The sequence below is a fragment of the Ptychodera flava genome, unplaced genomic scaffold (genome assembly GCF_041260155.1).
Source record: "Ptychodera flava strain L36383 unplaced genomic scaffold, AS_Pfla_20210202 Scaffold_34__1_contigs__length_2629520_pilon, whole genome shotgun sequence".
Classification (NCBI taxonomy): Eukaryota; Metazoa; Hemichordata; class Enteropneusta; family Ptychoderidae; genus Ptychodera; species Ptychodera flava.
Genome location: NW_027248356.1, coordinates 555,271 through 581,400, shown reverse-complemented (window position 1 = coordinate 581,400; position 26,130 = coordinate 555,271). Strand labels below are relative to the sequence as shown.

Genomic DNA, 26,130 nt, shown 5'->3' with positions numbered 1-26,130 from the left:
AATTTGAACAGAATTGGTTCAAGGATGTCTGAGTTATGGTTCAAAGACATGAAAAATCGCAACAAAATGGCCGCCTCACGCCCATATTGGATCGTATCGCAATATAATTCAACGTGCATATGTAGGACATAGTGTTATGCCTTTGTGTCAAGTTTGAACAGAATCGGTTCAAGGATCTTTGAGTTATTGTTCAAAGACACGAAAAATCGCAAACAAAATGGCCGCCTCGTGGCCATATTGGATTGTATCACAAAATAATTTGACATGGATATGTAAGCCATAGTGTTATACCTTTGTGGCAAGTTTGATAAGAATCTGTTCAAGGATGTCTGAGTTATGGTCCAAAGACATGAAAAATCGCAACAAAATGGCCGCCACGCACCCATATTGAAACACATCGCAAAATAATTTGACATGGATATTTAAGCCATAGTGTTATGCTTTTGTGCCAAGTTTGAGCAGAATGTGCTCAAGGATGTCTGAGTATGGTCCAAAGACATGAAAAATCGCAACAAAATGGCCGCCACGCTCCCATATTGAAACATATCGCAATAAAATTTGACATGGATATGAAAGCCATAATGTTATGCCTTTGTGCCAAGTTTGAGCAGAATGTGCTCAAGGATGTCTGAGTTATGGTCCAAAGACATGAAAAATCGCAATAAAATGGCCGCCTCGCGCCCATATTGGATCGTATCACAAAATAAATCGACGTGCATCTGTAGGTCATAGTCCTATGCCTTTGTGCCAAGTTTGAACAAAATCAGTTTAGCAGTGTCTGAGAAACTGTTGATGACGGACGGACGGACGGACGGACGGACGGACACACGGACGGGACCCAATCTATAAGTCCCCGCCGGACTTCGTCCGCGGGGACTAATCAGCACCAGGTATTTCTCTTATCAACAGATTTTCATTGCAACCCTGTCTTTATTCTTGGATTAAAACAAGTATTGCTTTGAAGTTTAAACAATGAACATTTGAGTAAATATGAAGTGTTACAGGTCTATGGCATCTTAATGACAGCATTTCTGATAAGGATTCTACGCTGTCCCATTCAGCAAGGCATGGCACAGCCTGTCACGAAATGCATGTGTACAAGAGTGAATTGAAAATATCCAACAGGATTTTTATCCCTTCACCAATAAACAGCTTTATTGAATATAATCTGTCAAAAATACACCATAAAAATCCCTTACATACGATCTTGTAAAAAACACTGTAGTTGGTTTGAAACAAGAAGCATCACTCAGCAAAGTGATATTTCCAATTATTCTCTCTGATTTGATACAGTTACAGTTACAAACAGTTACAAACATATTTCTGCATAGTCATAACGTTTAATTTCAATAAAAACTGGAAATTACATGGTTGAAAAGCAAAAACAGTGAATGGAAATTGTACGATAATCCAATCAACATGTCTGCTACAAATGTGCTTATCAAAGTTATCAGTAACTGAAGTGTTCATGAAATTTTATCTGCTTGGCATGTAGACTCTTTCATCGACTCCATACCAAATCATTTTCTTTGACAAGAGGGGTTAAACCTTATTTCCTACTTTACTGAAAAATTCTTCATATGACTAGTAAAGATATTATTCAAACAGTTCTATGTACTTGCTATGCTCATCAGTAGTCAATTCACTGTGTTTAAAAATATCTCAGTCACTATTCAATTCTTTGTCGTGAAACGTTTGCCACACTTCAAGATTTGATGTTAGAATACACAAATCAGACTGAATCATGGGATATTTCACTTATTGTAAAGTAATCTTTAACACAAACTGTAAACACTTCTATAAAGTCTTCTACAATTACAGGTCTACCTATGGTGTAATATGTCACCTATAAACTCTATTCATAGTAATGCATCATAAAAATGTTTTAAACATCCAAGGGATGCATTCTTATAGATTTTACATATTTCATCTTTGCATGACACTTGTGTAATGGTATTTGCTTTGATAGTGATAGATTTGAAAACAGATTAATCATTTCAATGTAATCTAACCATGTTACAAAGATGAAATTACGGTACGAATTTTCAAATACCAAATATCACTTGTTCTTCATGTTATTAAAATATTTCTTTCACAAGTAAGTAGAGGCATAATATCCTCTGCAGTATGCTACAAACTATAAAATCAACCAAATCTGGTTATGACATAAATTTAAATGCGTCAATTAAGTATTGAAAAGACACAACAGTGACTATTGTATCAACCAAATACACTCACATACTATATGGATCAAATAACAGGTTTCTGATCAAGTAGTTGAACAATGAGTAATTGAAGAACAAGATAAATCCATTTGAAAATAATTTAAATCATCAAGAAATGAAATGTCAAAAATGTTACTGAAACCTACATCTACAAAGTCACCAAACATTTAAGAATATATAGCAAAGCAATAATACATGTTATTAAGTTTCAGTTGTTGACTTCTTGAAAGCCTTTCTTCAAAGTAAGTTAACAGAAACTGTTGGGTTACAAAGCATTTTCATTTCTCAAAGTAGTAGTAGTAGTAGTAGTAGATAACATGGTGTATTTTGGTGAATATATAGCATTCACATGTCTTATTTCAAATAATCCATCAACGTGGCTACTGTAATACACAAGTACACCAATACGTATTATAAATCAAACACCTGTCATACATGAAATGTTGAAATTTCACCAGTTTAGTATTCAGTTTTGTGATTTGATAACTAACAAATATAAAATACTGTGACAATATTTTTAGTATCAACATTCATACATAATTTGAACTCCTATGGACAATGTGTTCAATTTAGTTATTCTAAACAGCACACTATAAAGGATAATGAAAACATATTCTACTCTGCTAAATGAACTTCTAATGTTCATGAAAAGTAATCCATTCTGAGTACACTGCAAATCTAGACATTCTATGCTATACTAACTCAACTGTAAAACATACTTCAATGCTATCCAGGAAAAAGAGATTACAATTTAAGTCATGAGCATTTGACGTTTGTTGTTTTCTGTAAGATTTTTCCTTAATTCAAGAATTAAAGTATCAAAACGGATATATTCAGAAGCACAACAATTTCTGATATGATTGTGATTCTGAAAATGTCTTATCATAATGATTTACTACAATAAATTCAAACATTGAGTGAGAAATCAATTCGTCAGCAATTAAAATACATCTACATTTTACAATATGGCACATCTTTGACTAAGTCAATATTATATACTGCATCCAATAAGTACAGTATATTCTACACACAAAAAATTACTTGGCTTATTTGTGGCTACTTACACCAGATATCACTTTCATGGAGCTAATTTCCTCTACATATAAAGGAATTGTGTTTGACAACAATTGCACAGATATAGCTGCCTTCAATGCTATTACGAATGTAGCATAAAGAAACAACACTCAAAGAAAATGAAGAGAGAAAGAGGGGAATCACTCATATGTTGACAAAAAACTCAAATGGTAAAGATGTAAAAGACAAACAAATGAATATTAAGCTGAAGATACTCTTAAAAACTCTGATATTATTGCCCTCACTAGGGTTACATTAATATTGTATATATACATTGAAACTAACATAAAAACTTGTGTATTTCTAAATATTGAGTCTTGTCAATATATAATGGCAATAATGTGACTGTAATATGAGATTAAGTAAATCATGTATGCAGTGTTCTCTGTATTTGTCATTCATCTTACAATTAATCTGCCATACAGATGAAATTGCATTTCAAATTGGAAATATAACAGACCCACATATAAATAATACTTAACATGAATAGCTTGATTTTATACTTTTACTAATGATAATAACACTGTACTTGATTACCATTGAGACTAGTTTGGATATGGTCTACTGAATAACATCCAAACATAGAGGAAGACTGAAATGAAATGCTAAAATGCTACATAAGAGAATTAAAAGCATCTCTATGCATACATCCTCATTAATATCTTTTATTTTTTCACAAGGTTAGTTACTATATTCCTGAGATTGATACCCTCACGAAGGCTTAATAATATTACTATACTGGATTATCATCAAAATTAGTTTATATGGTTTTCTCCATTATATAGTACGTGCCTCTGTATGTCGCAAGATTGAAATAGAAATGCTAAAATGACAACACTGCTACTGATCATCATCCATATATCCTAGTATCAATTTTTTCAAGGTTTGTTAACTACTTTGATATACTGATCGAAAACAGAGTACTGTCATAAGTCTCATATTTACAGAAAAAACTTCTCCTTCTGCCGCACAAAAATCATTTTGTCAATCTATTCTCAAGACTTCAATGTAACATGCTTGCATCATTATAAATGAATGACAGCTAACATGATATCATCTTCAAAACATATATGAATTTTTCAATATGTTGAAGTGAGTGCACTTTGAAATCAATTAAGTAGGGTGAAAATAGTGTTTCTACCAACTAACAAATGGTGATTTCTCATGCTTCTGCAAAATCATTTACAACCAAACCAATTGCACGTAAAATGTCATCAATTAATTTGTGATCGCCTCATAATGCAATGTATTTGCATGACGGACAAACAAATATTGAATTATTCCCATTACTGAAGAGTATTAAACTTTTATGGACGTTTTAAACTTCTTGAAGTTGTATCATGCATGTCATTGTATCTTACATTACACTGTTCTTTGATGTGATTGAATTCCTCCACTAGCCTAGTGAGGTAGGCAGAGATCAAGTCTGTTTACTGATGAGATCAATTGCATTAGGTCCAGGATATTTCTGTAAAAGTAAAATAAATAATATATATAAAGCTATTGAACCATTATAGTAATGACTGTACATTTAAGAATATTTTCATTTCTACTATTATTGCATATAATAGTTAGAAGATATACAGTGAAACCTGTCCTTACGGACACCTGACAAATGCGGACACCTCTCATTTACGGACACTGTGTTTATTCCCGAACGGCTGTTATTACAATAGGTCGGCAACCTGACAAAAGCGGACACCTTTGAATTATTGACAGCGGACAGCTCTTTGATACAAAGCGTGTGTTTCCTATTATTATGAACCTGACAATTACGGACAGATACTTATCACTTTGTTGCGGACACTTGTCTCGTATTTCTGTATATCGGAAGATCAAGGATTAGTTTGTCCAGTTTGTCACAGCCATTACGGACAAACAATGTCCTGCCTGTTTTAAACGCAAACGGACACGCTGGCGGATGACACCTTCGTATTGTTTTGACTGCCGACAAGGCACAGCGAAGGTGATTGAACTGATGTCGAACCTCATGGTGTAAATTACACCTTGGAAAAGCATGGACGATGACTGACAGATTTGCACAAAGTTGCATAGTCCACGTTTCTACATCGCGTATGGTGACATGGTTCGCCACTAACCACACTCGGAGATATCCACAGTTGCGAGTGTAGTGATACGTACCGGCTGCCGCGTACTATGCATAGAATAATTGGCATAGTACGCGGCGCCCGTACGTATCACTACACTCGCAACTGTGGATATATCATAATAAAACACATAAATGAATTAAATTTCACTTATTTCTTTCATTTACATCGTCATTGAATGTTATGTATCAGATACTAAATGCTGGTTTTGATAGCGTCCACATCGCGATCGGTGTCGTCGACTAAGCTCGGTACCGATCAGTGCAGTGTCTGTTTTTGCGCCTATCTACAGCCGGCCATGCTAACAGATACGGTACGTACGGTAAGCAGAAATCGGATAGTCGTTATCATAATTTATGCAGTTTCCATGGAGTTTTTTCCCGCTACTCAGACTTTGCTACGCCACACTTGCACTTGGGTCTTTTTGTATGATAAACATGATACAAATTTTCTTTTTAAACGTCAATCAAGTTGAGTGACACGACCGGCTTCACTGTGCATAAACCGACAGAGCCGTGATTGACTCAAATTCAAATGATTCCATTGGTCGTCCCTTTTTTATTGTCTCATAGCGCTAATATATTCAAAGTTCTTTTGAAACCCATAATAAATTCGACCGCATGGACAAAGAAGGTTCAACCTTGTAAGTGATTGTTTTTAATGTCGGCGACTCTTTGATATTTGGAGAAATAACGTATAAAATCCGACCAAAAGTGCAAGTTGGCGACATTCTAGATCGCAATCATCGAGCATCAACATGTCTATCAAGCGTAAGCGTATCGAACTCACCCTCGACCGTAAAGTTGAAGCTATCCGAGCTGCATACTCCAGAAAACTCAGCTGTCGACAAATTGCTATTGAGTTCAGTATCGGTAAAACTCAGCCAGCACTATTCTGCAAAACAGAGAGACGATTTTGCAAGAATACGAATGCAACCGAGAAGGCAGCCGAAAGAGACTATGTGTCCGCACAGAATACGAAGAGTTGAACGCGCTAGTATGGGAGTGGTTCAAAAAGAAAAGAACTCAGTCAATCCCGCTATCAGGCCCGATGATACAAGAACAAGCACTCATCTATGCAGAGCAACTGAACAAGCCTGAGTTCAAAGCTTCAAATGGTTGGCTCGATAGCTTCAGTAAGCGAAACAACCTATCATTTCACAAAGTGAGCGGTGAAAGTGCCGATGTGCCCCAAGAAACAGTAGACTCATGGACAGCGCGACTTCCCCATCTCATCGAAGGTTATTCACCCAGGGACATTTTTAATTTTTTACCGCGCCTTCCTGACAATCGTATGCAGCGAAGGGTGAAGATTGCAAGGGTGGGAAGAAATCGAAAGATCGCATTACAGCCGTCCTTTGTACGAATATGAACGGCACTGAGAAACTGAAAGCAATTGTCATCGGGAAAGCAGCAAAACCAAGGTGCTTCAACAACGTTAATCTGAACTCTCTCCCAGTTTTGTGGCGAAACAATAAAAAGGCATGGATGACCACAGAACTTTTCACCGACTGGCTTCGAGATTTCGATAGGAAGATGCGGCAACAGAAGCGCAAAGTCCTGATGTTTATCGACAACGCTCCAACCCTCCTCCAAATGCCGTCCGTCTCACAAACACGAAGCTGATTTTTTTCCCTCCGAAAACAACGTCAAAACTTCAACCGCTCGACCAGGGTATCATTGCAGCCATGAAGAAAACCTACCGAAAGAGACTTCTTCGCGCTGGTTTTGTCAAAAGCAGAAGATGAATCGCTGTCTGCAAATGAAATCGCAAGAACCGTCAACGTCCTTGACGCCTGTCACTGGATTGGTCGTTCATGGAATGAAGTGACTGCAGAGACTATTACGAGCTGCTTCAGGAAAGCTGGGTTTCCTACCAACGCTGCAAATGAAGCCGATGAAGTGAATGAAGACACAGAGCTAGACCGTCTTGTTACAGCAACTGGCCGTGCCTTGGTATCACTCAACTTCTACGTTCTTCGGACTTTGTCAATGTCGACAGTGAAGTCCCGACCAATGCTGGTGTAGGCGACGGTTGGGAAGAGGAATTTCTCCGTGACCGACGAGGTGAAAACGATGGTAGTGACTGCGACGACGATCAGCAAGGAGACAAAGAAAATGAAGATCCGCAGCCAGTGAAATCATCGTCGGATGCTCTGAGGTTGATCGGCAACATCAAGCAATTCGCGTTGGACAAGCATCCACATATCATCGACAGTCTTGTTACCATCGAGGGAGAACTACAGAAAGCAATCGCCAACCGTCATCATGCAGCTAAACAACAAACACTCCACAAGTTTTTCAGCGCCCCGTAGTCAACAAACTTTCAAACAACTTGAACACTCATCTTTAAATGTGTAAAGCATGTCAAGAGAATCCGAAAAATCTGTGCAATTTCAATATGAGTTTTTTTTTTCCTTGAACACTGTTTCGTAGTACGTCAACAATACGATGAACTTTCCTTTCAATGAAAACATGTTTCATTTTTATTGTACTGTATATCTTCGTGAGTGTTATCTGTCTTTATTGGTAAAATAAATTACAGTACACGTACATGTACTTTTCAAGTAAAACGTAACTTTATTTGTTCTTCGTATTTTGTGTGCTGTGTGCGGTAGGTTTGGTCGTACATGCATTACGAGTGTCCGTGTTTGTAAACATGAAACTGCAAGAAAACAGACGTGTGTCCATTCATGAATATTAATGAGTTTCACAATTACGGACACCTCCAAACAACGGACAGTAGAGTCATTCCCAATGGTGTCCGCAATTGACAGGTTTCACTGTACCTCATCATTAAACCTCATACAGCTAGCTCATTCAGCCTTCAAGAATTAGTACGGGAACACTGTCATTATTTGAAAGTATTTGGTTCATATACAATTTTTTTCGTAGAAATTATTTTAAAATATATGGAGTAATAGATATGTTGATTGACAAGCAAGGATGACATAATTACTATTTTTAAAGAAATACTACTGAGTGGGCATTTTTCCTTATTCTTTTGTGTTAGCAGAATTTTAAAGTTTTACTATAAGATATATCAAAGTGACACCACTATTTGATATTTGTCAAAATAGCCCATGATATTACAATATTTAATCATACTTTCAAGAAAATCATTTATTTTGATGACATTTAAATTCATTTCTTCATGCAAGTCAATGGAATTGGCTAGCAATTTTAATATCCATTTGTGCAAACATCTTCCAAAAATTTTACAAGAGTTATGTTATTGGACACATAAAAATAGAGCATTTGTCAATCTGATATTATTAATGGTTAACAGCTAGGTCACTTAAATTGAGTTGAAGTATTAGGATTCTAGCAACTGTTTTTCTGCACCTCAAATTAAAGTAAAATAAACATTCCTATGTATGTATGGATGGATGCTCACCTACTTGGATTTCGTTTACTTTACTGTTGTACTTGCATCTGTCAACAGCTTTGCCACCTCAGTGTGACCATTATCAAGAGCCCATCTAAGTGCTGTCTTTCCATCCTGTGAAAGAAATGGAAATAGAAATTTACTATGGACAAACAAGCTGAGTAACAAGGAGATAAAAGTTATAACAATGTTAATATAACATCATGATGTGTTGACGATTTTCACTTTTAACAACAACATATTATATATAATTTACAATCATAAATATTTCAAAAGGGTGTTTTTCCACATCCCTAAGTGTTCTGCAGCATCCACACTGCAAATGCTATCACTATGTTTGAGTATTCACAAGATGTACATATTACCTGCATATGATGGTCATTTAAATTTAATAGAAAGTACATTCTCCTCTTAATTGAAAATTTCATAATGCGATTAATGTAATGTGCTGATATTTGTTGAGAAGACTGACAGTAAAGAATCCAAGGACATTGTTTTTTTATTTATTCATTCCATTTATTCTGATAACAGAAGAGCATACTATCAGTAACATACATTTATTCCAATGGAATTATCACTGACTTGAGATATTGAAAAGAAAAGCTTCCTTACATAAACCTTTGCATTAATACAGAATACATTTAATGAAACATGTATTTTTGCACATGTCCAATTTTTAAGGGGGTCGCTGCGCCCAACACAGCGTATTTTCCTCAAAAATCACTTTTTTGCAAATATTCATTAAATTTTTAAATAATTTGTCAACTCAAGATTAAAATATTGGTGTGGTTCACCTTTTAGCTTGTCAAGCAGTTGAAAGTTGCGTGATAAAGAAGTGATAATTTATGCTAATGTATGTAAATCACTTATCAACTTTCACATACATCATTCTTTGTTTGCATCAGCATCAACCAGAAATCTTACCAATGTTTATTGCTTTTCAATGCTACCCAGATGTGAGGAGTACACTTGTACATAGGAAAAGAATAAATTCCGTACAAGCTACCATATCAGGGCAGTTACTACTATATAAATATATTATATTCATGAAGATTCCGAACACAACATCGTAAAATATGAAAAATTAACAAATTACGTCGTTAAAATGCTTTCTCTTTAAATGGGTTATGTATAGAGCAGTGTATAAAATAAACTTCACGGAAACCAAATTTACTTTGAACTCGATACAAAAGAGCCTGGCTTGAATAGAACACTTACAATCAACTCGGTCGAGATAAGAACCATTTTTTCTTGGCAAGAAACCAGAGATGGCATAATTTTGAAAACCCACACCTTTGATAATATTTTGTAATACATAGTTACATAGACAGAAATACACTATGGTCTAGACAACAGTTGAAACAACAGAAAAACCAACAAAAATGTAGGTAAGTAGAGACTATAGTCTTACGATTCATGCAATGTCACTCATTCGTATTGGAGAACATGTACTGTCATAACAAAATTGTGTACAAAATATACTTTACATATAAAGATCATGTGATTGGCTTTAACTTTACTAAAGTGTGCTTAAATAATATTACCATATATTGGCTGCAACTTACAAAGAGAATACCAATCGAAATCTATTAACCTATTATTCTCTTGAAAACAGTAGTGTACATGATTTGTTATGTTCTGTATACTTTTCAAAGATTGAAAATTATAACATGACTTTTCTTGATACCATGATGAGACCTAAAATGAGTAATTCTTCATTTTCAACATTTGAGAGTGTCAAAGAAAAATTAAGTTGCTCTTTGCATAGCACAAAGGACAGAACAATTCACATTTTCAATGCACAGTGACTGACAGAACATTTATCTAATGGTTTAAAAGAGCTATTGTATCATATATTGTATCATATACAGACAGACTGACAGAGCATTCCAAAATATCACAAAACTTGCAAATTAATGAATGTATGGATTCAAAAGTTGATATGCTTACAATATTACATCAGATTCTGTAAATGATCAACCTATCTCTTAGTTCATCACCTGCTCTTTAGCTGGTGTTCTTGTAATATCGTTTTTAGCTACTATAGACTATACTCTTTAGAAGCTATTGGGATTGGTATCCGTCTGGCGTCCGGCGTCAGTCTGTATGTATGTATGTATGTATGTATGTATGTATGTATGTATGTATGTATGTATGTATGTATGTATGTATGTATGTATGTCCGTTTGTGAGGCGTCTATCCACTCAAATATCTTGAGAACCGCAGTACTTGCTGATTTGATATTTGTTGTGTAGATGAAAAATATGATTTTGAGAACTACTTTTTTAATTTTTTGATATTGTTGAAAATACTCAAATTAATGCCAAAAAAGGCCTTTTGGTAAACAATCTTCTTCTTCATAAGCGCTGGTCAAACAGCTTTGTTATTTGGTATACAGGTCCCTAGGGCAACCAACTTAGATTTGTTCAAATTGTGATTAAATATGCAAATCTGTATTTTTAAGGAATTTTTTGTCATTTTTAATCAAAATTTGACTTACATTGTATGTAATTCTTGTACTGTATAAACCCTATCAATTCACCCAGAAAAAATAATTAATATGATTTTAAATAACTGAATTATTAGGAAATCATCAAAGCCAAAATATTTTAGTGTAGAATTATCAGAAAGTTCAGTTTGTTTTGACAGTTCATAGTGAAATGCTTACCATCTTGGAGGATTAAAACATGTAAAGGCAACTTTTCTGAATCCTAACTTTGACATATTCTGAACCGTCATTTATTGTGCCCTGTATGTTATCTAAAAGAAATTGCTTAAAATAGTTTGTCATGATAGGGTGGACAAATTAAATAGAGAAAGAGAAAGTTCTAATTTCCATTTATGGTTGACTTGGTAATGATAAAATAAAATTACTTTTTGAGGAAAAAAATAGAGTGGTCAATTAAAAGAGTGGTCAAAGTGATAGGGTTTTTATGGTAAAGCTGGGCTGTAGGATTCCTCATGTGCTATTTATAGCAATTATGCAATCTGTGTAAACAGTGCAATGAAAGTGTTACATGATGCTTTTGATGACCTTGAACTTCTTAAGTTTCAAACATTTGTCTCTTCAGTGTGCTTTCTCTGAGTACATACAGTCTCAACTTATTCAACAGAACTTACTTACAATGTTAATTTGAAAGTTAAAATGTGCTTGGTTAATAGGATGAAAATACTGATAAAAAGATAACCAGCTTAAGATTCTTTATAACCTGACAGATATGCTGTTTTTTATGATGAAAATCTTGATTTAAGCAAGTCTTGTTTACTTTAATTAGAATGTAATTAACTCTCGTTTATTAGCTACTATAGACTAATATAGTCTATAGAAGCTATTGGGATGGGTATCTGTCCGGCGTGCACTGTCATGTATGTATGTATGTATGTATGTATGTATGTATGTATGTATGTATGTATGTATGTATGTATGTCCGTTTGTGAGGCGTCCGTCCACTCAAATATCTTGAGAACTGCAGTACTTACTGATTTGATATTTGTTGTGTGGATAAAATATATGATTTTGAGAAACTCTTTTTATTAATTTTTGATATTGTTGAAAGTATGCAAATTAGCACCAAAAAAGGCGTTTTTGGTAAAAAATCTTCTTCTTCATAACCACTGTTCAGACAGCTTTGTTATTTGGTATACAGGTCCCTAGGGATAACCCAACTTAGATTTGTTAAAATTGTGATAAAATATGCAAATCTGTATTTTTACAGAATTTTTTTTTTACATTTTTGGTCAGGCCATCCTGAAATGAGCTATCAAAGATATCCACCTTCTTCATCAATACATGTGTCACATAAGGTTATTCTGTACATAACACAGCAGAACTCAGTCAACTGTTGAGTCGCTTGTTTTTTCAAAACCGCTGGTCAGACTGCTTTAATATCTGGTTTACAGGTCCCTAGGATGACCTTAGTGAGATAATTTCCATACAGTCAGGAAATACTTATTTTGTATCCATGCCTATAGTAGCTCCAGGGATTATGGCCCTATGTTTTATAATGTAAATATGATGTGGCAGTGTTATGCTGATTTGTTTGTTTTTGACCAAACACCTTGCCTTACCCAAAGCAGACAAAACAATTTGAAGTAACACTCAGAAATATTTTACCATCATAATAATCTTACCCAAACCTAATGAATCAAACTTGGAAAGAATCAAGCAATGTTGGTTTTGAGAGTATTTAGGCATTGATGTAAAATTCCTTGAAGGCAGTCCTAAAAGCAAAGGACTCACTAAAATTGAGTGTTTTTAAATGGTGAGTTATAGATGTATGTGATACAGTTCAGGCTGCAATTTCTGTTCAACCCTCAGCTTTCATCTACAAATTCATGCATGCCAGGGTACATGACAACTCCCATTACACACATCTACCATACTTGATTATATTAATTCATAACTGGAGGGCATCTTAGGCAAAGTTAAGTCATCAATTTCGAGTGTTAACAAAGTCATGTGACAAATATTTCATTCTCCTCCTCCAGGAACCAAATGCAATAGGATATACGGCTAGTTTTCAATCGGATTCGAACCCACAACATAGGGCATCAGTCGCCTAGCTGAGAGGCCACAGAGAGAACCGCTCGGCTAAATCTCAACTCCCAATAAAGAGTGGTTCAATAGCGGCTAAGTTGTTACATTTTTCTGACTGAGACCGCTCAACACGTTGTAGAGTTCGTGAAGCACTCACGCACGCATGCTCACTATCATACATTGCACATACAAACTTTATCGAAGCGAAGAAACGAATTTCATCGCTTTTACTGGGCGAACGATAACTCGGGGACAATTCTGTCCACCAGCAGTGTTACCAACCCAGGGTAAAAAATACGGCTAGTTTTCAATCGGATATTAGAAATGGTATAAAAGTATTATTTAATATTATCATGAAACAGTCAAATTGTTCATGTCATTTTAGGACAAACGTCGGCTAATTTGCATTGTAAAAATTTTATCAGACTTAGCAGCCATCAGCTCAATGACAGAAGTTTTGAAAAAGTATTTGTGCCAAACACACAGAAGGCAATAATTTTTCTCATTTGAAATAAACCAAGGAATAAAAGGATTTGTATTTTTTTCAATTCTTTTCTTAAAATTGACTGAATTGGACAATCTATAAATCATTAACAGTAAATTAGCCAATACCAATGTAACGTAAACTTTGATGTCAGTGTCTGCCCTACTGATGATCCACGATGGCTATATCAGTCCCCAGGGTTTGTTTACAAAATGCACACTCTAGAATATTCAACATACTTAATATAGGAAGCTCATTGGATAAATCTGCATATATCATTTTTTCTTTCTAAATAAGACTAGATTTCGAGTACAGCTCTATCTGTAGCCATTCAAAATATGTGATCAAACTTTGTGCTGACATGTCAACTACAGGTCACGTATTTGATTGGACATTGGGGCTGGTTATGGTTATGGAATAATGTTTTCATTAGGCTTTTAATTACTGCTAGAATTCGTAATTGACTCTATGTCTCTGACCCACACTACATCTCATACATCCAATATTATAATAAATGAATAACTATTTATTAATTTTTTTATCAACTAGAAACGGAGCATGTAAAAGACTTATTTGATTCGCTGTGATTCTGACATAGATGGCATCACACATTTCTGCCATGATGCGGCATCACTTTGTCATTGATTTCCCTGTGATTGTTACGCTATTCACATTACCAAACTGCAATACTGTTGCATCGGTGGACAATTTCCATTATACTTAATGGATATGACAAGGCTATACGATTTAACACAATTCATGGGTTTGGTTTTACCTGTGATTGTTACATTGCAATTTGACACAACATCTTCAATCAGCATAAATGTTAATAATAGACCTTGGAATATCATAGGTGTCAAACTCAATATCCGATGGATATCTTGTCAAACACTTACTGATGTAACAGCTTCAATGTCAGCACCGATACCGAGTAGATATTTCACCACTTCACAGCGATCACCCTCAGCAGCATAATTCAGGGGTGTTGCATTGTCCTATAATTAAACAGTTAAACAGATACACACTTGTTAAATGCGTGAGGTATATTTAAAAATAAATGTTTGTATGTCAGTGTTTGCAAACAAGATGTAGGGAGGTAATATATTGAATACTTCAATATGTCAACAAATTATAATGGTCTTGATGCAGTAGATGTCTGCATAGATCACAATGCGCTATGATCTAAATGTACTGTATACATAAATACTGTATATTTATTACATGAGAGATTTTTTTGTTTGCTTTCAAGAAAAAAATAGGTGCCTTGGTCATTTTGCTATGACATCCTGCAGCCATCATGTTTAGATATTATTGTCAGCTCTTTTCGTTGATTTTGTCAAGCTTGAACAAACAAGGTTATGTTTCTGTCAACACCTTGAATGCTGTATCTTATCTTTCATTTCATTTTTTTAATCATCATTAAACTTGCATTCCCAATATTAAAAACATTGACTATACATAGATCATATGTAGTACATTTAATAATGTAATTTATCAGGTCTTGCAGGGAGTGAAAAAAATCCTTTGACATTTCAATGCGTTTAAGATCACTATCATCCTGAACTGATCACTGTCAATTAATGTGACTATGACCCTTTTGTATATAAGTCTGAAATTTCCTGAAACTGGGAGCAAGCTTTGGCAAATTTGAACTACATGTATCAGAAGTTTTGTCATAAATTAGAACACAAAAACATGAGTGCGTAAGATCAGTGTATCAATATTGAGGGAATTTTAATGAGAAATTTATCAATCAAGTAAATTTGTGTAGAGAGCAATAATGCAAATGTCGCACTGAAACTGATATGTGTCGATAACTGATAAGGCAGAGTAAATACTAATCCGAAAACATATGATTTTGGATAACATTTCTAAAGTGGAATTTATCAATCGAAACTGTAAAATATTATAAGATATATAGTGTGTATTGCAATTTTTGCTCACAGAAAAAAAACCAGCTAATAGCCTAGAATACACTTCATTTTTTGTTTGCAAAACAAAAAGTTTGATACTAAGACTGCATTCACAAATACTGGTGAGGTGGGGGATGGAGGGGATAAATTTTTCAGTATTTTTTTATCATTAGCTCATTCACCTGTTCATTTTATCAAAATAAACCCAATCTATGACGTAGTATTGACTCTTCATACAAAATTACCAAAGGTACACAATTGGTAACTTTTGCAGTAAAATGAGACAACAACTGATATGATTTGTAAAAACAGATAATCCCGAGAGACACAGCCGATGGGAGCTATATACCGGTAAATGTACCATAAGGTGGGGAGGGGCTGATGGAGGAATTGGGATGGGGTGACTTGAAAATTCTGAGAGTTGTAGTGGGACTTCAAAGTTTTGTTCTGAGTGTAAAGGGGTGCCTGAAAATTATTTTGGTTTCCTATTAATTTGTACAAATTTTTCAGATCAGTAAATCAATGAAAAATGAATTAAATTATCCAATAGTTCTATATGTTAGTTATAATGGAACAAAAACTAAATCATTTTATCGCATTTCATGACATTATTTTGATACAAATCTAACATTACATGAATGCTACTAAATTTTCTATAGAAAGACAATATTTTAAAGTAGGCATTTTGTAATGCGGCAGAAACTGCAACTGTTGATAAGTTTGTTAATATTATTATGCAATATATCAGACAAAAATTCTTGCTGTCTCCTACAAGTACATGTATAATCAACTATTAAAGAAAGGGGTCACCATGCGTGATTTCTACAGACAACCGGTGAAAACTTAGTTTTTCACAAACATTATGTTCAATGGTGAGAATGAAATGTCACATTCACATCTTCTAATTCAAATGAAGAAAATGTCTTAATAAACTGCATGTTCTATTTTTCACCACAGTTGCCCTATATACATGTACCATAATCGTTACAAATCATTTTGGTCACACTTCCTACCACCTCAAACTAATTTATATTGCACTTATATAAGAATCTATAAAATAGAAAATCAAATGTTTTGTATAGTTTAAAACGTTCGTTCACATTTCAAATGCATCATGAATGAAGTGCTTTTATAACAATGATGGGAGGCTATTAATGGCTTTATAACACTGTGTTGTTCTACTGAGTGAGATCCTCATTAGAGCCAAGGCCATATTGACAGCAATCCATTAACTACCTTGAAGACCAGAGGTTTCCACTGCCAAAACGAATACATTGAGCTGCAGTGGATGGACATCCATCCATCCATCCACCCACCTATAGACACAGACACATACACACATTACATACAGACAGACAGACATTCAATTTTCACCCATCGGATAAGCTCCTTTTCTCATCTACATATCACAAAATTAAAGAGGCAAACGTTCTTGACAAGATCTAGGGAGTTACCATTTCAGGTACAGAAAAGCAGATATAATCCAGTTCTTGAAAACGTTATAAGATGGTTTTGAAAATGAAAAGTGTTGAAATGTTCAACTTTGTCACATATAAAATAGATTTAATTCAGCAAAGTAATTTTTTTTCATTATGTAAAAATTAATTACATCAATGAATAATTGCATACCTGTCCTTTGACTTCTTTGTCAATACCAAGAGTTTCAAAAAAATACTTCACAATATCAAGGTGTCCTTTCCCAGAAGCAAGATGCACTGGCATTGAATTATCCTACAAGTGAAATGAAAAATCATTGATGAGATTTAATCATATTTAATCCCTGTAAAAGTAACTATTCCAGAAATTCTTTATTCTGATCATACATGACAGGATGCATTGCAACCTAATACATTGAACTCAACTTTTTACAGACATAGGAGAAAATGCATTTTTAACAGTGTGTGGCATTGGTAATAAATTATTTTATGGTGATGGCAAAACAAAATGCCACCGAACTTAAAAATGGCAGAGCTTGGATCTTAAACATTAGACATTACCAATACATAAAAAATGCTAAGTTTAATTGTGACTCCTACATGCATGTCTATTGTTTAAAATACAAGCTCTGTCTTTTTTAAAAGTTTTGTGGCATCATGTTTTTCCAGAGTCGAGATCATTTTACTCAAGCAATGTACTTTGAAAGTGCATCAGCGATGAATATCTTACACTGGAATAGTAAAAACTGGGATAGAAGATGTGATCCTCATAGACCTTTTCTGATTTGATTTTCAAATTATATATGACTCATATTCCGACATATGATTAAAATTTAATATGTTGATGGTTTTTAACTTGTAACAGAAAAGCTATAAATTGTTTGCATACACAATGCAGTCTAATTCAACTGTATAAATTGTTAATTACATTTTTGAGAAATACATGCTGTACTTCTTCCTTTAACAAGTACAAATTTTGATTTACAATTGACCCCTGGTGATTGAACCATCTCACAAATTACCAAGGAAGCTAGAAAGTTACATAAACATAAAAAAAACACTTGCATATATTTCCATTTGATTTCAAACATTGTGTCCATATCTTTCAATTCTTACTTGAATGACTTAGTTACAAGCATTATGTCATTAGTTAATATCCTTAAGGCTATTGTAGGGGCTATTTTTAAACACTAACCGTGTAGTACCTTGTTTTCAGAGTTTGTCATCTTTTTGTTGCAGTAGATGGTAAAATACAGTGCAGGGGGGAAACCGGATATTCGGTTGCCATGGCGACAATTTCAGGGTTAAAAATATGAGGAAATTTGTGGCAAAGATATCTATTGAACGAAAAGTCATACAACAACCGATTTTTTTCTGTAGCATTCAGATGTATATGTATTACAATATGAACCTAAATCTATGACTGTATAAGATGTCTATATAAATTAAATCATAGTCATCTCGGTAAGATTGAAAAATTTATAAATTTCACAACTTTCCGTCAAGTTTCTACTATGACATGATTGGATGACCTTGTTTTTTGAAGTTTATTTTGTAAAGTATTTAATTTCACGTATGTTGGCTGATTTTCATTGCATTCCAACCATTCTTTCAAGAGTTATTACTGCCACAAGAAACGAATGCAGTACAAAACACAATTGTTAGGAGTATTGGATTGAAATGTTTACAACATAAAGGTGATACTCATACTTCATGCAAAGTTTACGACCTCAAAATAGGGTATTGGACAAGTTTAAATTGTCAGTTAGAATTCTATTTACAAAAGCCTGGTTGTAATTGCTTTCTAAGTGAAAAATGAACTGTTAATTATCAAAAAAACATTGATTTTATAATCAGCATGATAATGGAATTCATGTGAGAGTCTTTACTTGTTATGTATATAGACACCATAACGTCTAATATGGTTTGTTTTCTGGTTTAATTGCTATACCTGAATGAAAATCTTCATATGCCTTACAGTAATATCCACACAAAATACAAAACAGAATTATTTGTTGCAAATTTCTTCCCGATTACTCATTGATCTGGCTTTTTTAGACTGCAATTAGTCTCAAACTCACAATTTCCACAACGCCATATTTTTACCTCTGAAAAAGCTGCTTCAATAAGCAAGCAAATGGTCACTACTTCATACATGATGCCATAACTCAACAAAGTTTTTAGGCAACCAAAACAAGCGATTTACCTGTTTTGAATATATAATTAGACTAAATAAATTTGACCAGGGGTCAGTGGGAAAAAAACGCGATTTTTCTCGATTTTAGTTAATATTTTTTGAAGAATGATATAGCTTATTTGAAAGTATACATGTCGAGGGTGACAATGAAGGAAAAAAATAAAATTAGATTTTTTGAGCATTTTGACCGACATTAGCCCAGACGATGGCCTTAATCCAAATACTTGAATGACTTACTTCTAGGCAAGTCGTGTGTACGTAATTGAAAGAAAACACTACCACCCTGAATGACTGCAGTTGCTCATTAAGACACCAAAAATATCACATCTGCCACTTAAAAGGGTAGTGAAGTAATTTTTAGATATTATTGAAAATTCCTCCTTTTAAACAAAAAATATACCTTTGTCCTCCTATTTTAGTTTTACAAGTTGAATTTGTGTCAATCAAAGTTAGACTTAAATCCTTGATGGTTGTTGTGCGATGATTTGTATATGTATACTATGCTATCAGCACAATGCAAAACAATCCCGGTTTAGACGACTTATAATGACATGGTCAAGAAGCTTTGGTGAGAAGCTTTATCAAGATGAAAGTGAAAAAAACAAATTTCAAAAAGAAGTGGTTAGGTACCAGCAGTCTTTGAACTGATAATTAATGAAGAAATATATCCACACATTTTGTAGATATTCTGCCCCTACCGGTACATGCCCAAACTAATTGGAACAAAATTTTCTTTTCTATGAACTTTGTGAACCTTAGTTTTCACTGTTTTGTTTCCGATTGCAAGTACTATCATCAAGGTTTTATAATTGATAATATTGGCAGTGGATATAAAACAACATTTTCCATTTTGATATGCTAGAGGATTCATGCAATATATAGCAGTGTTTTCTGAAACAGTGTGATGGTGACCATTTGCTAAGAGAGTAGTGCTTATCTATTAGATCAGCACTACTCATCTTTGAAGAGATGAATAAGACCTGTTTTTAAAAGAAGAAATGTCTCCTGAGGCCTTCACCAGTTCGTGTTCAGTCTTAATTAGAGATGTATTATGCGCACTCGCAGTAACGTTTTGACCCGTTGACCCTTTGCTGCGCGTGCGTAGAGCAGGAAGTTGATCGTACCTAAATGTCAGAGGTCAGAGCTAGCTCCGATCGCGCGGATCGCGCTAAGTTTTCTGCCTGACTGTCTACACCGTGTGTACTCCTTCGGAAGCTTCTGCTGTATACGGTAAACTTGCCGAATCAGGTCCACAGTTACAATTGATCAGGAATCAACGGTTAATAAACCTCTTTACAGTGATCCCATGATAAATTTGTGGAACCAGCGCTTAATTTTTAACTTTCCTGGGAGCACGATGCAAGGCCTGCGTGGCAGGGCTGTGTGTTTTACCGGCGTTGGGGCCACAAAACGCCGGTACCCTGCGACGCAGAGCCCGCTGCCCGGACTTGTATTTCATGTTTGCATGCATGGCAGTTGTATTTCTTTTGGTGTTAAACTTCGCCATTGTACCGTCGACTGTTTGTCCCTCCCTGCCTGTTAATGTTGATCATTTCGAATATATTGCCATGGGGCTGTGTATGGCTTATAATAAATATGATGCTGCATGGAGGTAGAAACTTCTTCCGCCATCGCCACGGTGAACGTACATTGATGCTCCGATGGACGACTGCACTCTAGTCTGCAGAGGTACGTCTCAGGTGATCGTCAAAACCTAAAGCTTCCGCAATGACCCTCGGGGGCTAGGCTTCCATAACTGACATAGGTTTCTAAAACTGTATTTAATTTCCCTTCCCCTCAGTCTTTTGCTACACGCCAACGACGCCAAAGGAGTCTCGCCATGAAGCGGTTGGGAGGATCTGGACTAATGGAAGGAAACCAATTGAAGGGGAATTTTAGTCAGATGTACGACACCAGGATGATAAAATTTGCCTAAATAAAATTTGCTTCATGTGCATTATAACGTTTGTCTAGTCAAGCTTATAGGCTGATTTTCAGGTTGTTTTGATTTTGCTCTTGTTTTAGGGAAAACCATTTCCTCCAAAAACCTAGTTTGAGGGTTTTCTTTCGGTTTTGTTCTTATTTTTTTATCGTCATATTTTTTGCACAGTGCAATGAAAGTATTTGTTGTTATAAGGTTAATATAAAAGACACATGTCAGCAGAATATCACTCATAGTTAGTTACTCAACAGGACTATCCATGCAGCACTATAAAGTACTACAAAAACAAGACAGAGAAACATTTATTTACTGCAAGAGTATTTATTTGAAAATTATAATACTTATATTGTTATACATGTTCATGGTGTTGTGAAATATAATAAAGATACTGCAATATGATTTAGTAGTGTCTTTTTAGTGTCTTTTTTAATTCAGATCCTCAGTCATGAAAAGCAATACAAAATTACTGGAATAACAATACTGACTAAGTTCAAGGTATCTCTTGTAGAAATACCCAAACTGCAGACCTTGAAGATGCATCACCAAATTGACTAATCACAGGGCCAGGTTACTTATCCATGTGACCCCATACATATATCATCTAAAAACAAAAACTTTGCTTGGCAACCCTAACATCAAAATGTTTTGACTCTCCAGAAGACAATTTGTTATTGTACTCTACAATATCTGATACATGCAATATTTATTTTCAAACGAGATCAAAATCCTAAATATTTATAATGGTGTATTTCCCCTCTTATCACTTAACATCGAACTCAGTTTAAGTTTGAACCCATCTAAAGTGCGGTACGTACCAATGACTTGATTCAATTCGTATACTGCCACTAGACGTAGCCGGCCCTGCGTACAACGCTGTATGTTCCTGGCGTTACACGGATGGGAGGCCGTATAGCGCCGGGAACACACACCATTGTACGCAGGGCTACCACTTGACGCAGCTGAACACTTGGATGAAACTATGGACAATTGAAGGCTGTATTTTTTTCACTAAAAGAATTCCTTCGCGGGCTGTTCTATAAGTCGCCATGCATGAGATCGTTATATTCTTGGTACGTATACAAAGCTAAAACGTCGGAATTTCTAAAAATAGAAGTAGGCCGCGATGCATGTAAGGAAATGCCGAGTGTCCCCCAATGTCCCCCAAGGCGCAACGGCCATAAAATGCTGGCCTTTGTGTCCACCAATTGTTCATCGACAGTGTTGTTCACGTGGGATGAAAAAATCGGCCGAAAAAGACACTGTACGATGGATTTGAATATAGCTGAATGAAATCATGGATATTCTGACAGAAACAACATGGCGGAAACCCTGAGAGGATCGCTGAAATTATTGCATAAAATCTACCGGAAATCCTAACTTTCCACCCTCGCTGGTAGCCATGACGTTAACTGAAAGTCCAAACTGTTTCTGCTTCCAAGCTTGACCCGAATATGTCTCTCCATCGCCTTTACACAAGAGCCGAAAGCACCCGGTGGCGGTGTGCGTACCCTGAGAAAAATCCATTTTCGTGTTGAACGGGTCGCTTATGCAAATGTAGAACTACGCATGCGCAATGCTCCAAAATACATCTCTAAATTAAGAGTGAACACGAACTGTTCACTTCAAAGGTTAACCAAATTATGGCGCTTCCTTGGGAACTTACTCAAATATCTTTGAAGTGTTTGTCATGTTTACAGTAATTGCGAGTGCTGGGAAGGTTATACGAGTCTTTACAGTGCATACAGTGTTATGCAATATAAACACTATGAATATACAATAAAGATGGATAGTAAATGAATGAACTTCCTTCTTTCAGATTCTGTGATGTGAGTGTGTTAGCATATGTCACAACACATTGATAGTTCTACAATCTTGTCTCATTACATGCAATGGAATAAGTCATTTGCATTAATATAGATACAAGGAGGTAAATCAAGTACTAGCTAAATAAAGTACTAAAGTACCAATGTTGTCTTCTAATTGAAAAAAAAGTATCACCCAAAATCATGTAACATAAATTATTTTCGATGACAAAGAAGCACTGCACAGAGTTTTTTTCTAGAGCTCAGTTTTCTGACTGATTGCATTTCTCAAGTTCCATTATCCCACAACGGCACACATCAGTGTACAGCCAGCTTGGAAATATTTTAGGTTAAGTGATTCAGTGCCATAGCAGCTGTGTATCAAGTGTATGGGGAAATATTAAAGTTAATTTTTCCCCATTTGGACAACCAATGACAGTTTCTCTTGACATCTGATTCCCAATCAGACAATATAATATATTGACTTTGCAAAGGCATTGGACAAAGTAGCCCATGGTAGACTACAAGGAAAACTTTAAAGCTATGTATGCCAAATAAGATAATTCAATGGATCAGATCATTCTTGCTGAACACACCACAGAGATCGAGTCATAGTCAACGATGTCAATCACAATGGAAAAATGTTACAAGTGGGATACCTCAAGGAAGTGCTCTAGGCCTTCTACTGTTCATCGTGTATATCGATGATATGCCAAAATGTGTGAGCTCAGATGTGTACTGGTACTTATGACACTAAACTATCTAGAGATGTTTCAAAGATTGATTTAACAAATTTGAAAATGTGGGCTAACACTTGGTTGCTTAAGTTGAATGCCAAAAAATGCCTAGTTATTTCAATCAGAGGGAAACCCTTACCAAACCTTCAGATCTGTATTGATCTGCCCAGCTCTGTGCAGCTCCACTGCAGATCTGTTTTGGTTGTCTTGAGCTGTAGTTTGTTGGCAGCAGACAAAACTGATAATTTGAGCTGTCTACTAAGTCAATGCAGACAACTGTCAGCTCTGTGCAGACCAAATTCAGCTCTCCCTAAGTACTTTGTTTACATTTGTATAAATGGATCATTCTGAAGACTGCTTGCAGCTCAAAGAAGGATGCCATGTCAAATTGTAATGTATATCACTGTTGGCCAACAAACATTGTTGATGACCACAGTTAAATCAAAACTTACAATATAAGCATTATCTTTGTGACGAATTTGATAAACACTCTACTTGATCATTTTTAATCTGCACCAAGTTTGTTCTAGTTTGGTAAACACTAATGGGAATATCGCAATGATAATGGTGAAATTTGCACCCTGAACATGTAGATATATGTGAAATATATATCTTGTTTGGTACTAACCAGATTTTTTACTGTCCTAAGTGTATAATGTACAGTATATTACAATGAAAGAAAGCTTAGAAACCCCAGTATGTTCGTACAAAATGATACATGATTTTTTTTAGTTTTAAATTTTTATTTTGGTTAAATTGTAATATTGCAAAATTCTCTTCAACAAGTCATAAAGAATATTTTCAGGCAGAATTTAACACAGTCGTCCAATGATGAAAACAACAGGATACCAAATATCATAATCACTTAATACATAAAGAAAAATCTACATGGTAAGTATATGTGGTATGTATTGTAAATACCACATAATCCTTAAGAAAAAGAAAAGTCAAAGGATTAATGATTTGAGAAATACTATTTTTTGAAAAAAAAAATTAGATAGGTCAAATAGTGTGTGGAATGCGCAAATTTATCAAACCCATGCAACATTACCTTATGAAATAAATGTACTGAAAAACATCAATGCATGATCTTACAACATCACATGTTGTAAAACAAGACTTTTGATTGGCCAATTTTGTCAAGGCTGCCATTTTGAATTCCAGTGTTGAACAGTTGAATGTCTGCAGGATTTCACTCCATTAAGCCACGGTTTTTGGGAGAAATCGTCGATTACCTCTCTCAGTGGACGATGAAGGGAACACAGACGAGGTTTAGGAGAACAACTGTAATGTTTGAAGGACGTTGCCTGCGTTAGACACTTAGAGTTTATGTAAGTTCAACTTCGATCAGTGGATGTCCGTTATTTACAGTGTGATGGCCGTGGACATTTGAATTTTCAGCCTTTTAGTGAGATTTGAACTGAGAGTTTGCTACTTCGACACTTTCCACATCGTAGGGGACTATTTCAAACCACCACTGTTCTTTGAGAAGTTGAGAACATATGGCGACAAGAAGTGATCTATGTTCATTTCGATCGTTATGGATTAGTACTTATGATAGCAACTCTACTGCATGCAGTGCATAGGAATAACATAGTATAAATCGGACATGATACAGTTTTATTCTCGTCTCAGTTGCACACCATTTGATGTCTTAATGATGGAAGAAATGTTTTCGGACTTGATACAACTACTCTCTCCAAGTAGTGCCGGTGGTGGCTTGGTTTGTACTGTGATTCATTTCTTTTGCATGTTTTATTGTTCATTATTGCTCTCATCATGAAGGACACATACCACAGACTCAGCCTTAATCCTGATTTTTACATGTAGCAATTGAACATTGTTTACCATGATGTTTATTTTGGCTGAAACTCAACATCTAATGATAAAACATAAATCAAAGTTCTCATGTTTTCCATGTACACTTCACTTTAAGGAAAGGCATTTTGAAATATATAAAGTGAATTTTATTTGTCAACAAAGTACATGTAACAATATTTCAAAGTTTTTGAACAAGTTTTTCATGGTTAAATTTCTTTATATATATGTGAATTTAACATAATATTTTTTAACTGATCAGTTTCTATTTGATACACATTTTAAATATTGTGATCTGTTGATCTTACCAGGGGTCTTTCAAAGGACAGATTTTACAATTTTTTGGTGTATTCCATTATCAGATTGTTCAGAAACCAAGTCATTCAAAACAAAGCTTCAGAACAATAATTGCTATGGCCAATTTCATATCATTCAGCAATTCAAAAAAAGAAATCTTTTTGCATGTACA

At 35.0% G+C, this 26,130-nt stretch overlaps 1 protein-coding gene and 1 long non-coding RNA gene across 2 annotated transcripts in view; both read right to left on the bottom strand.

Moving 5' to 3' along the window:
• Positions 1 to 1,127: 1,127 nt before the first annotated feature.
• On the bottom strand, positions 1,128 to 9,172 carry LOC139127689 (uncharacterized). Its single transcript, XR_011551083.1, has 2 exons — positions 8,804 to 9,172; positions 1,128 to 4,767 (listed from the first exon to the last, which is right to left on the bottom strand). It is a non-coding gene; the product is annotated as an uncharacterized lncRNA (long non-coding RNA).
• A 5,528-nt stretch (positions 9,173 to 14,700) lies between these two features.
• LOC139127637 (receptor-interacting serine/threonine-protein kinase 4-like) overlaps positions 14,701 to 26,130 on the bottom strand; it is a 110,012-nt gene continuing 98,582 nt past the window's right edge. The window contains exons 6-7 of the mRNA XM_070693551.1: positions 17,359 to 17,460; positions 14,701 to 14,811 (exon numbers count right to left, since the gene is read on the bottom strand). Of these exons, the coding sequence (XP_070549652.1) occupies positions 14,701 to 14,811; positions 17,359 to 17,460 (213 nt within the window). The remainder of the gene's footprint in view (positions 14,812 to 17,358; positions 17,461 to 26,130) is intronic.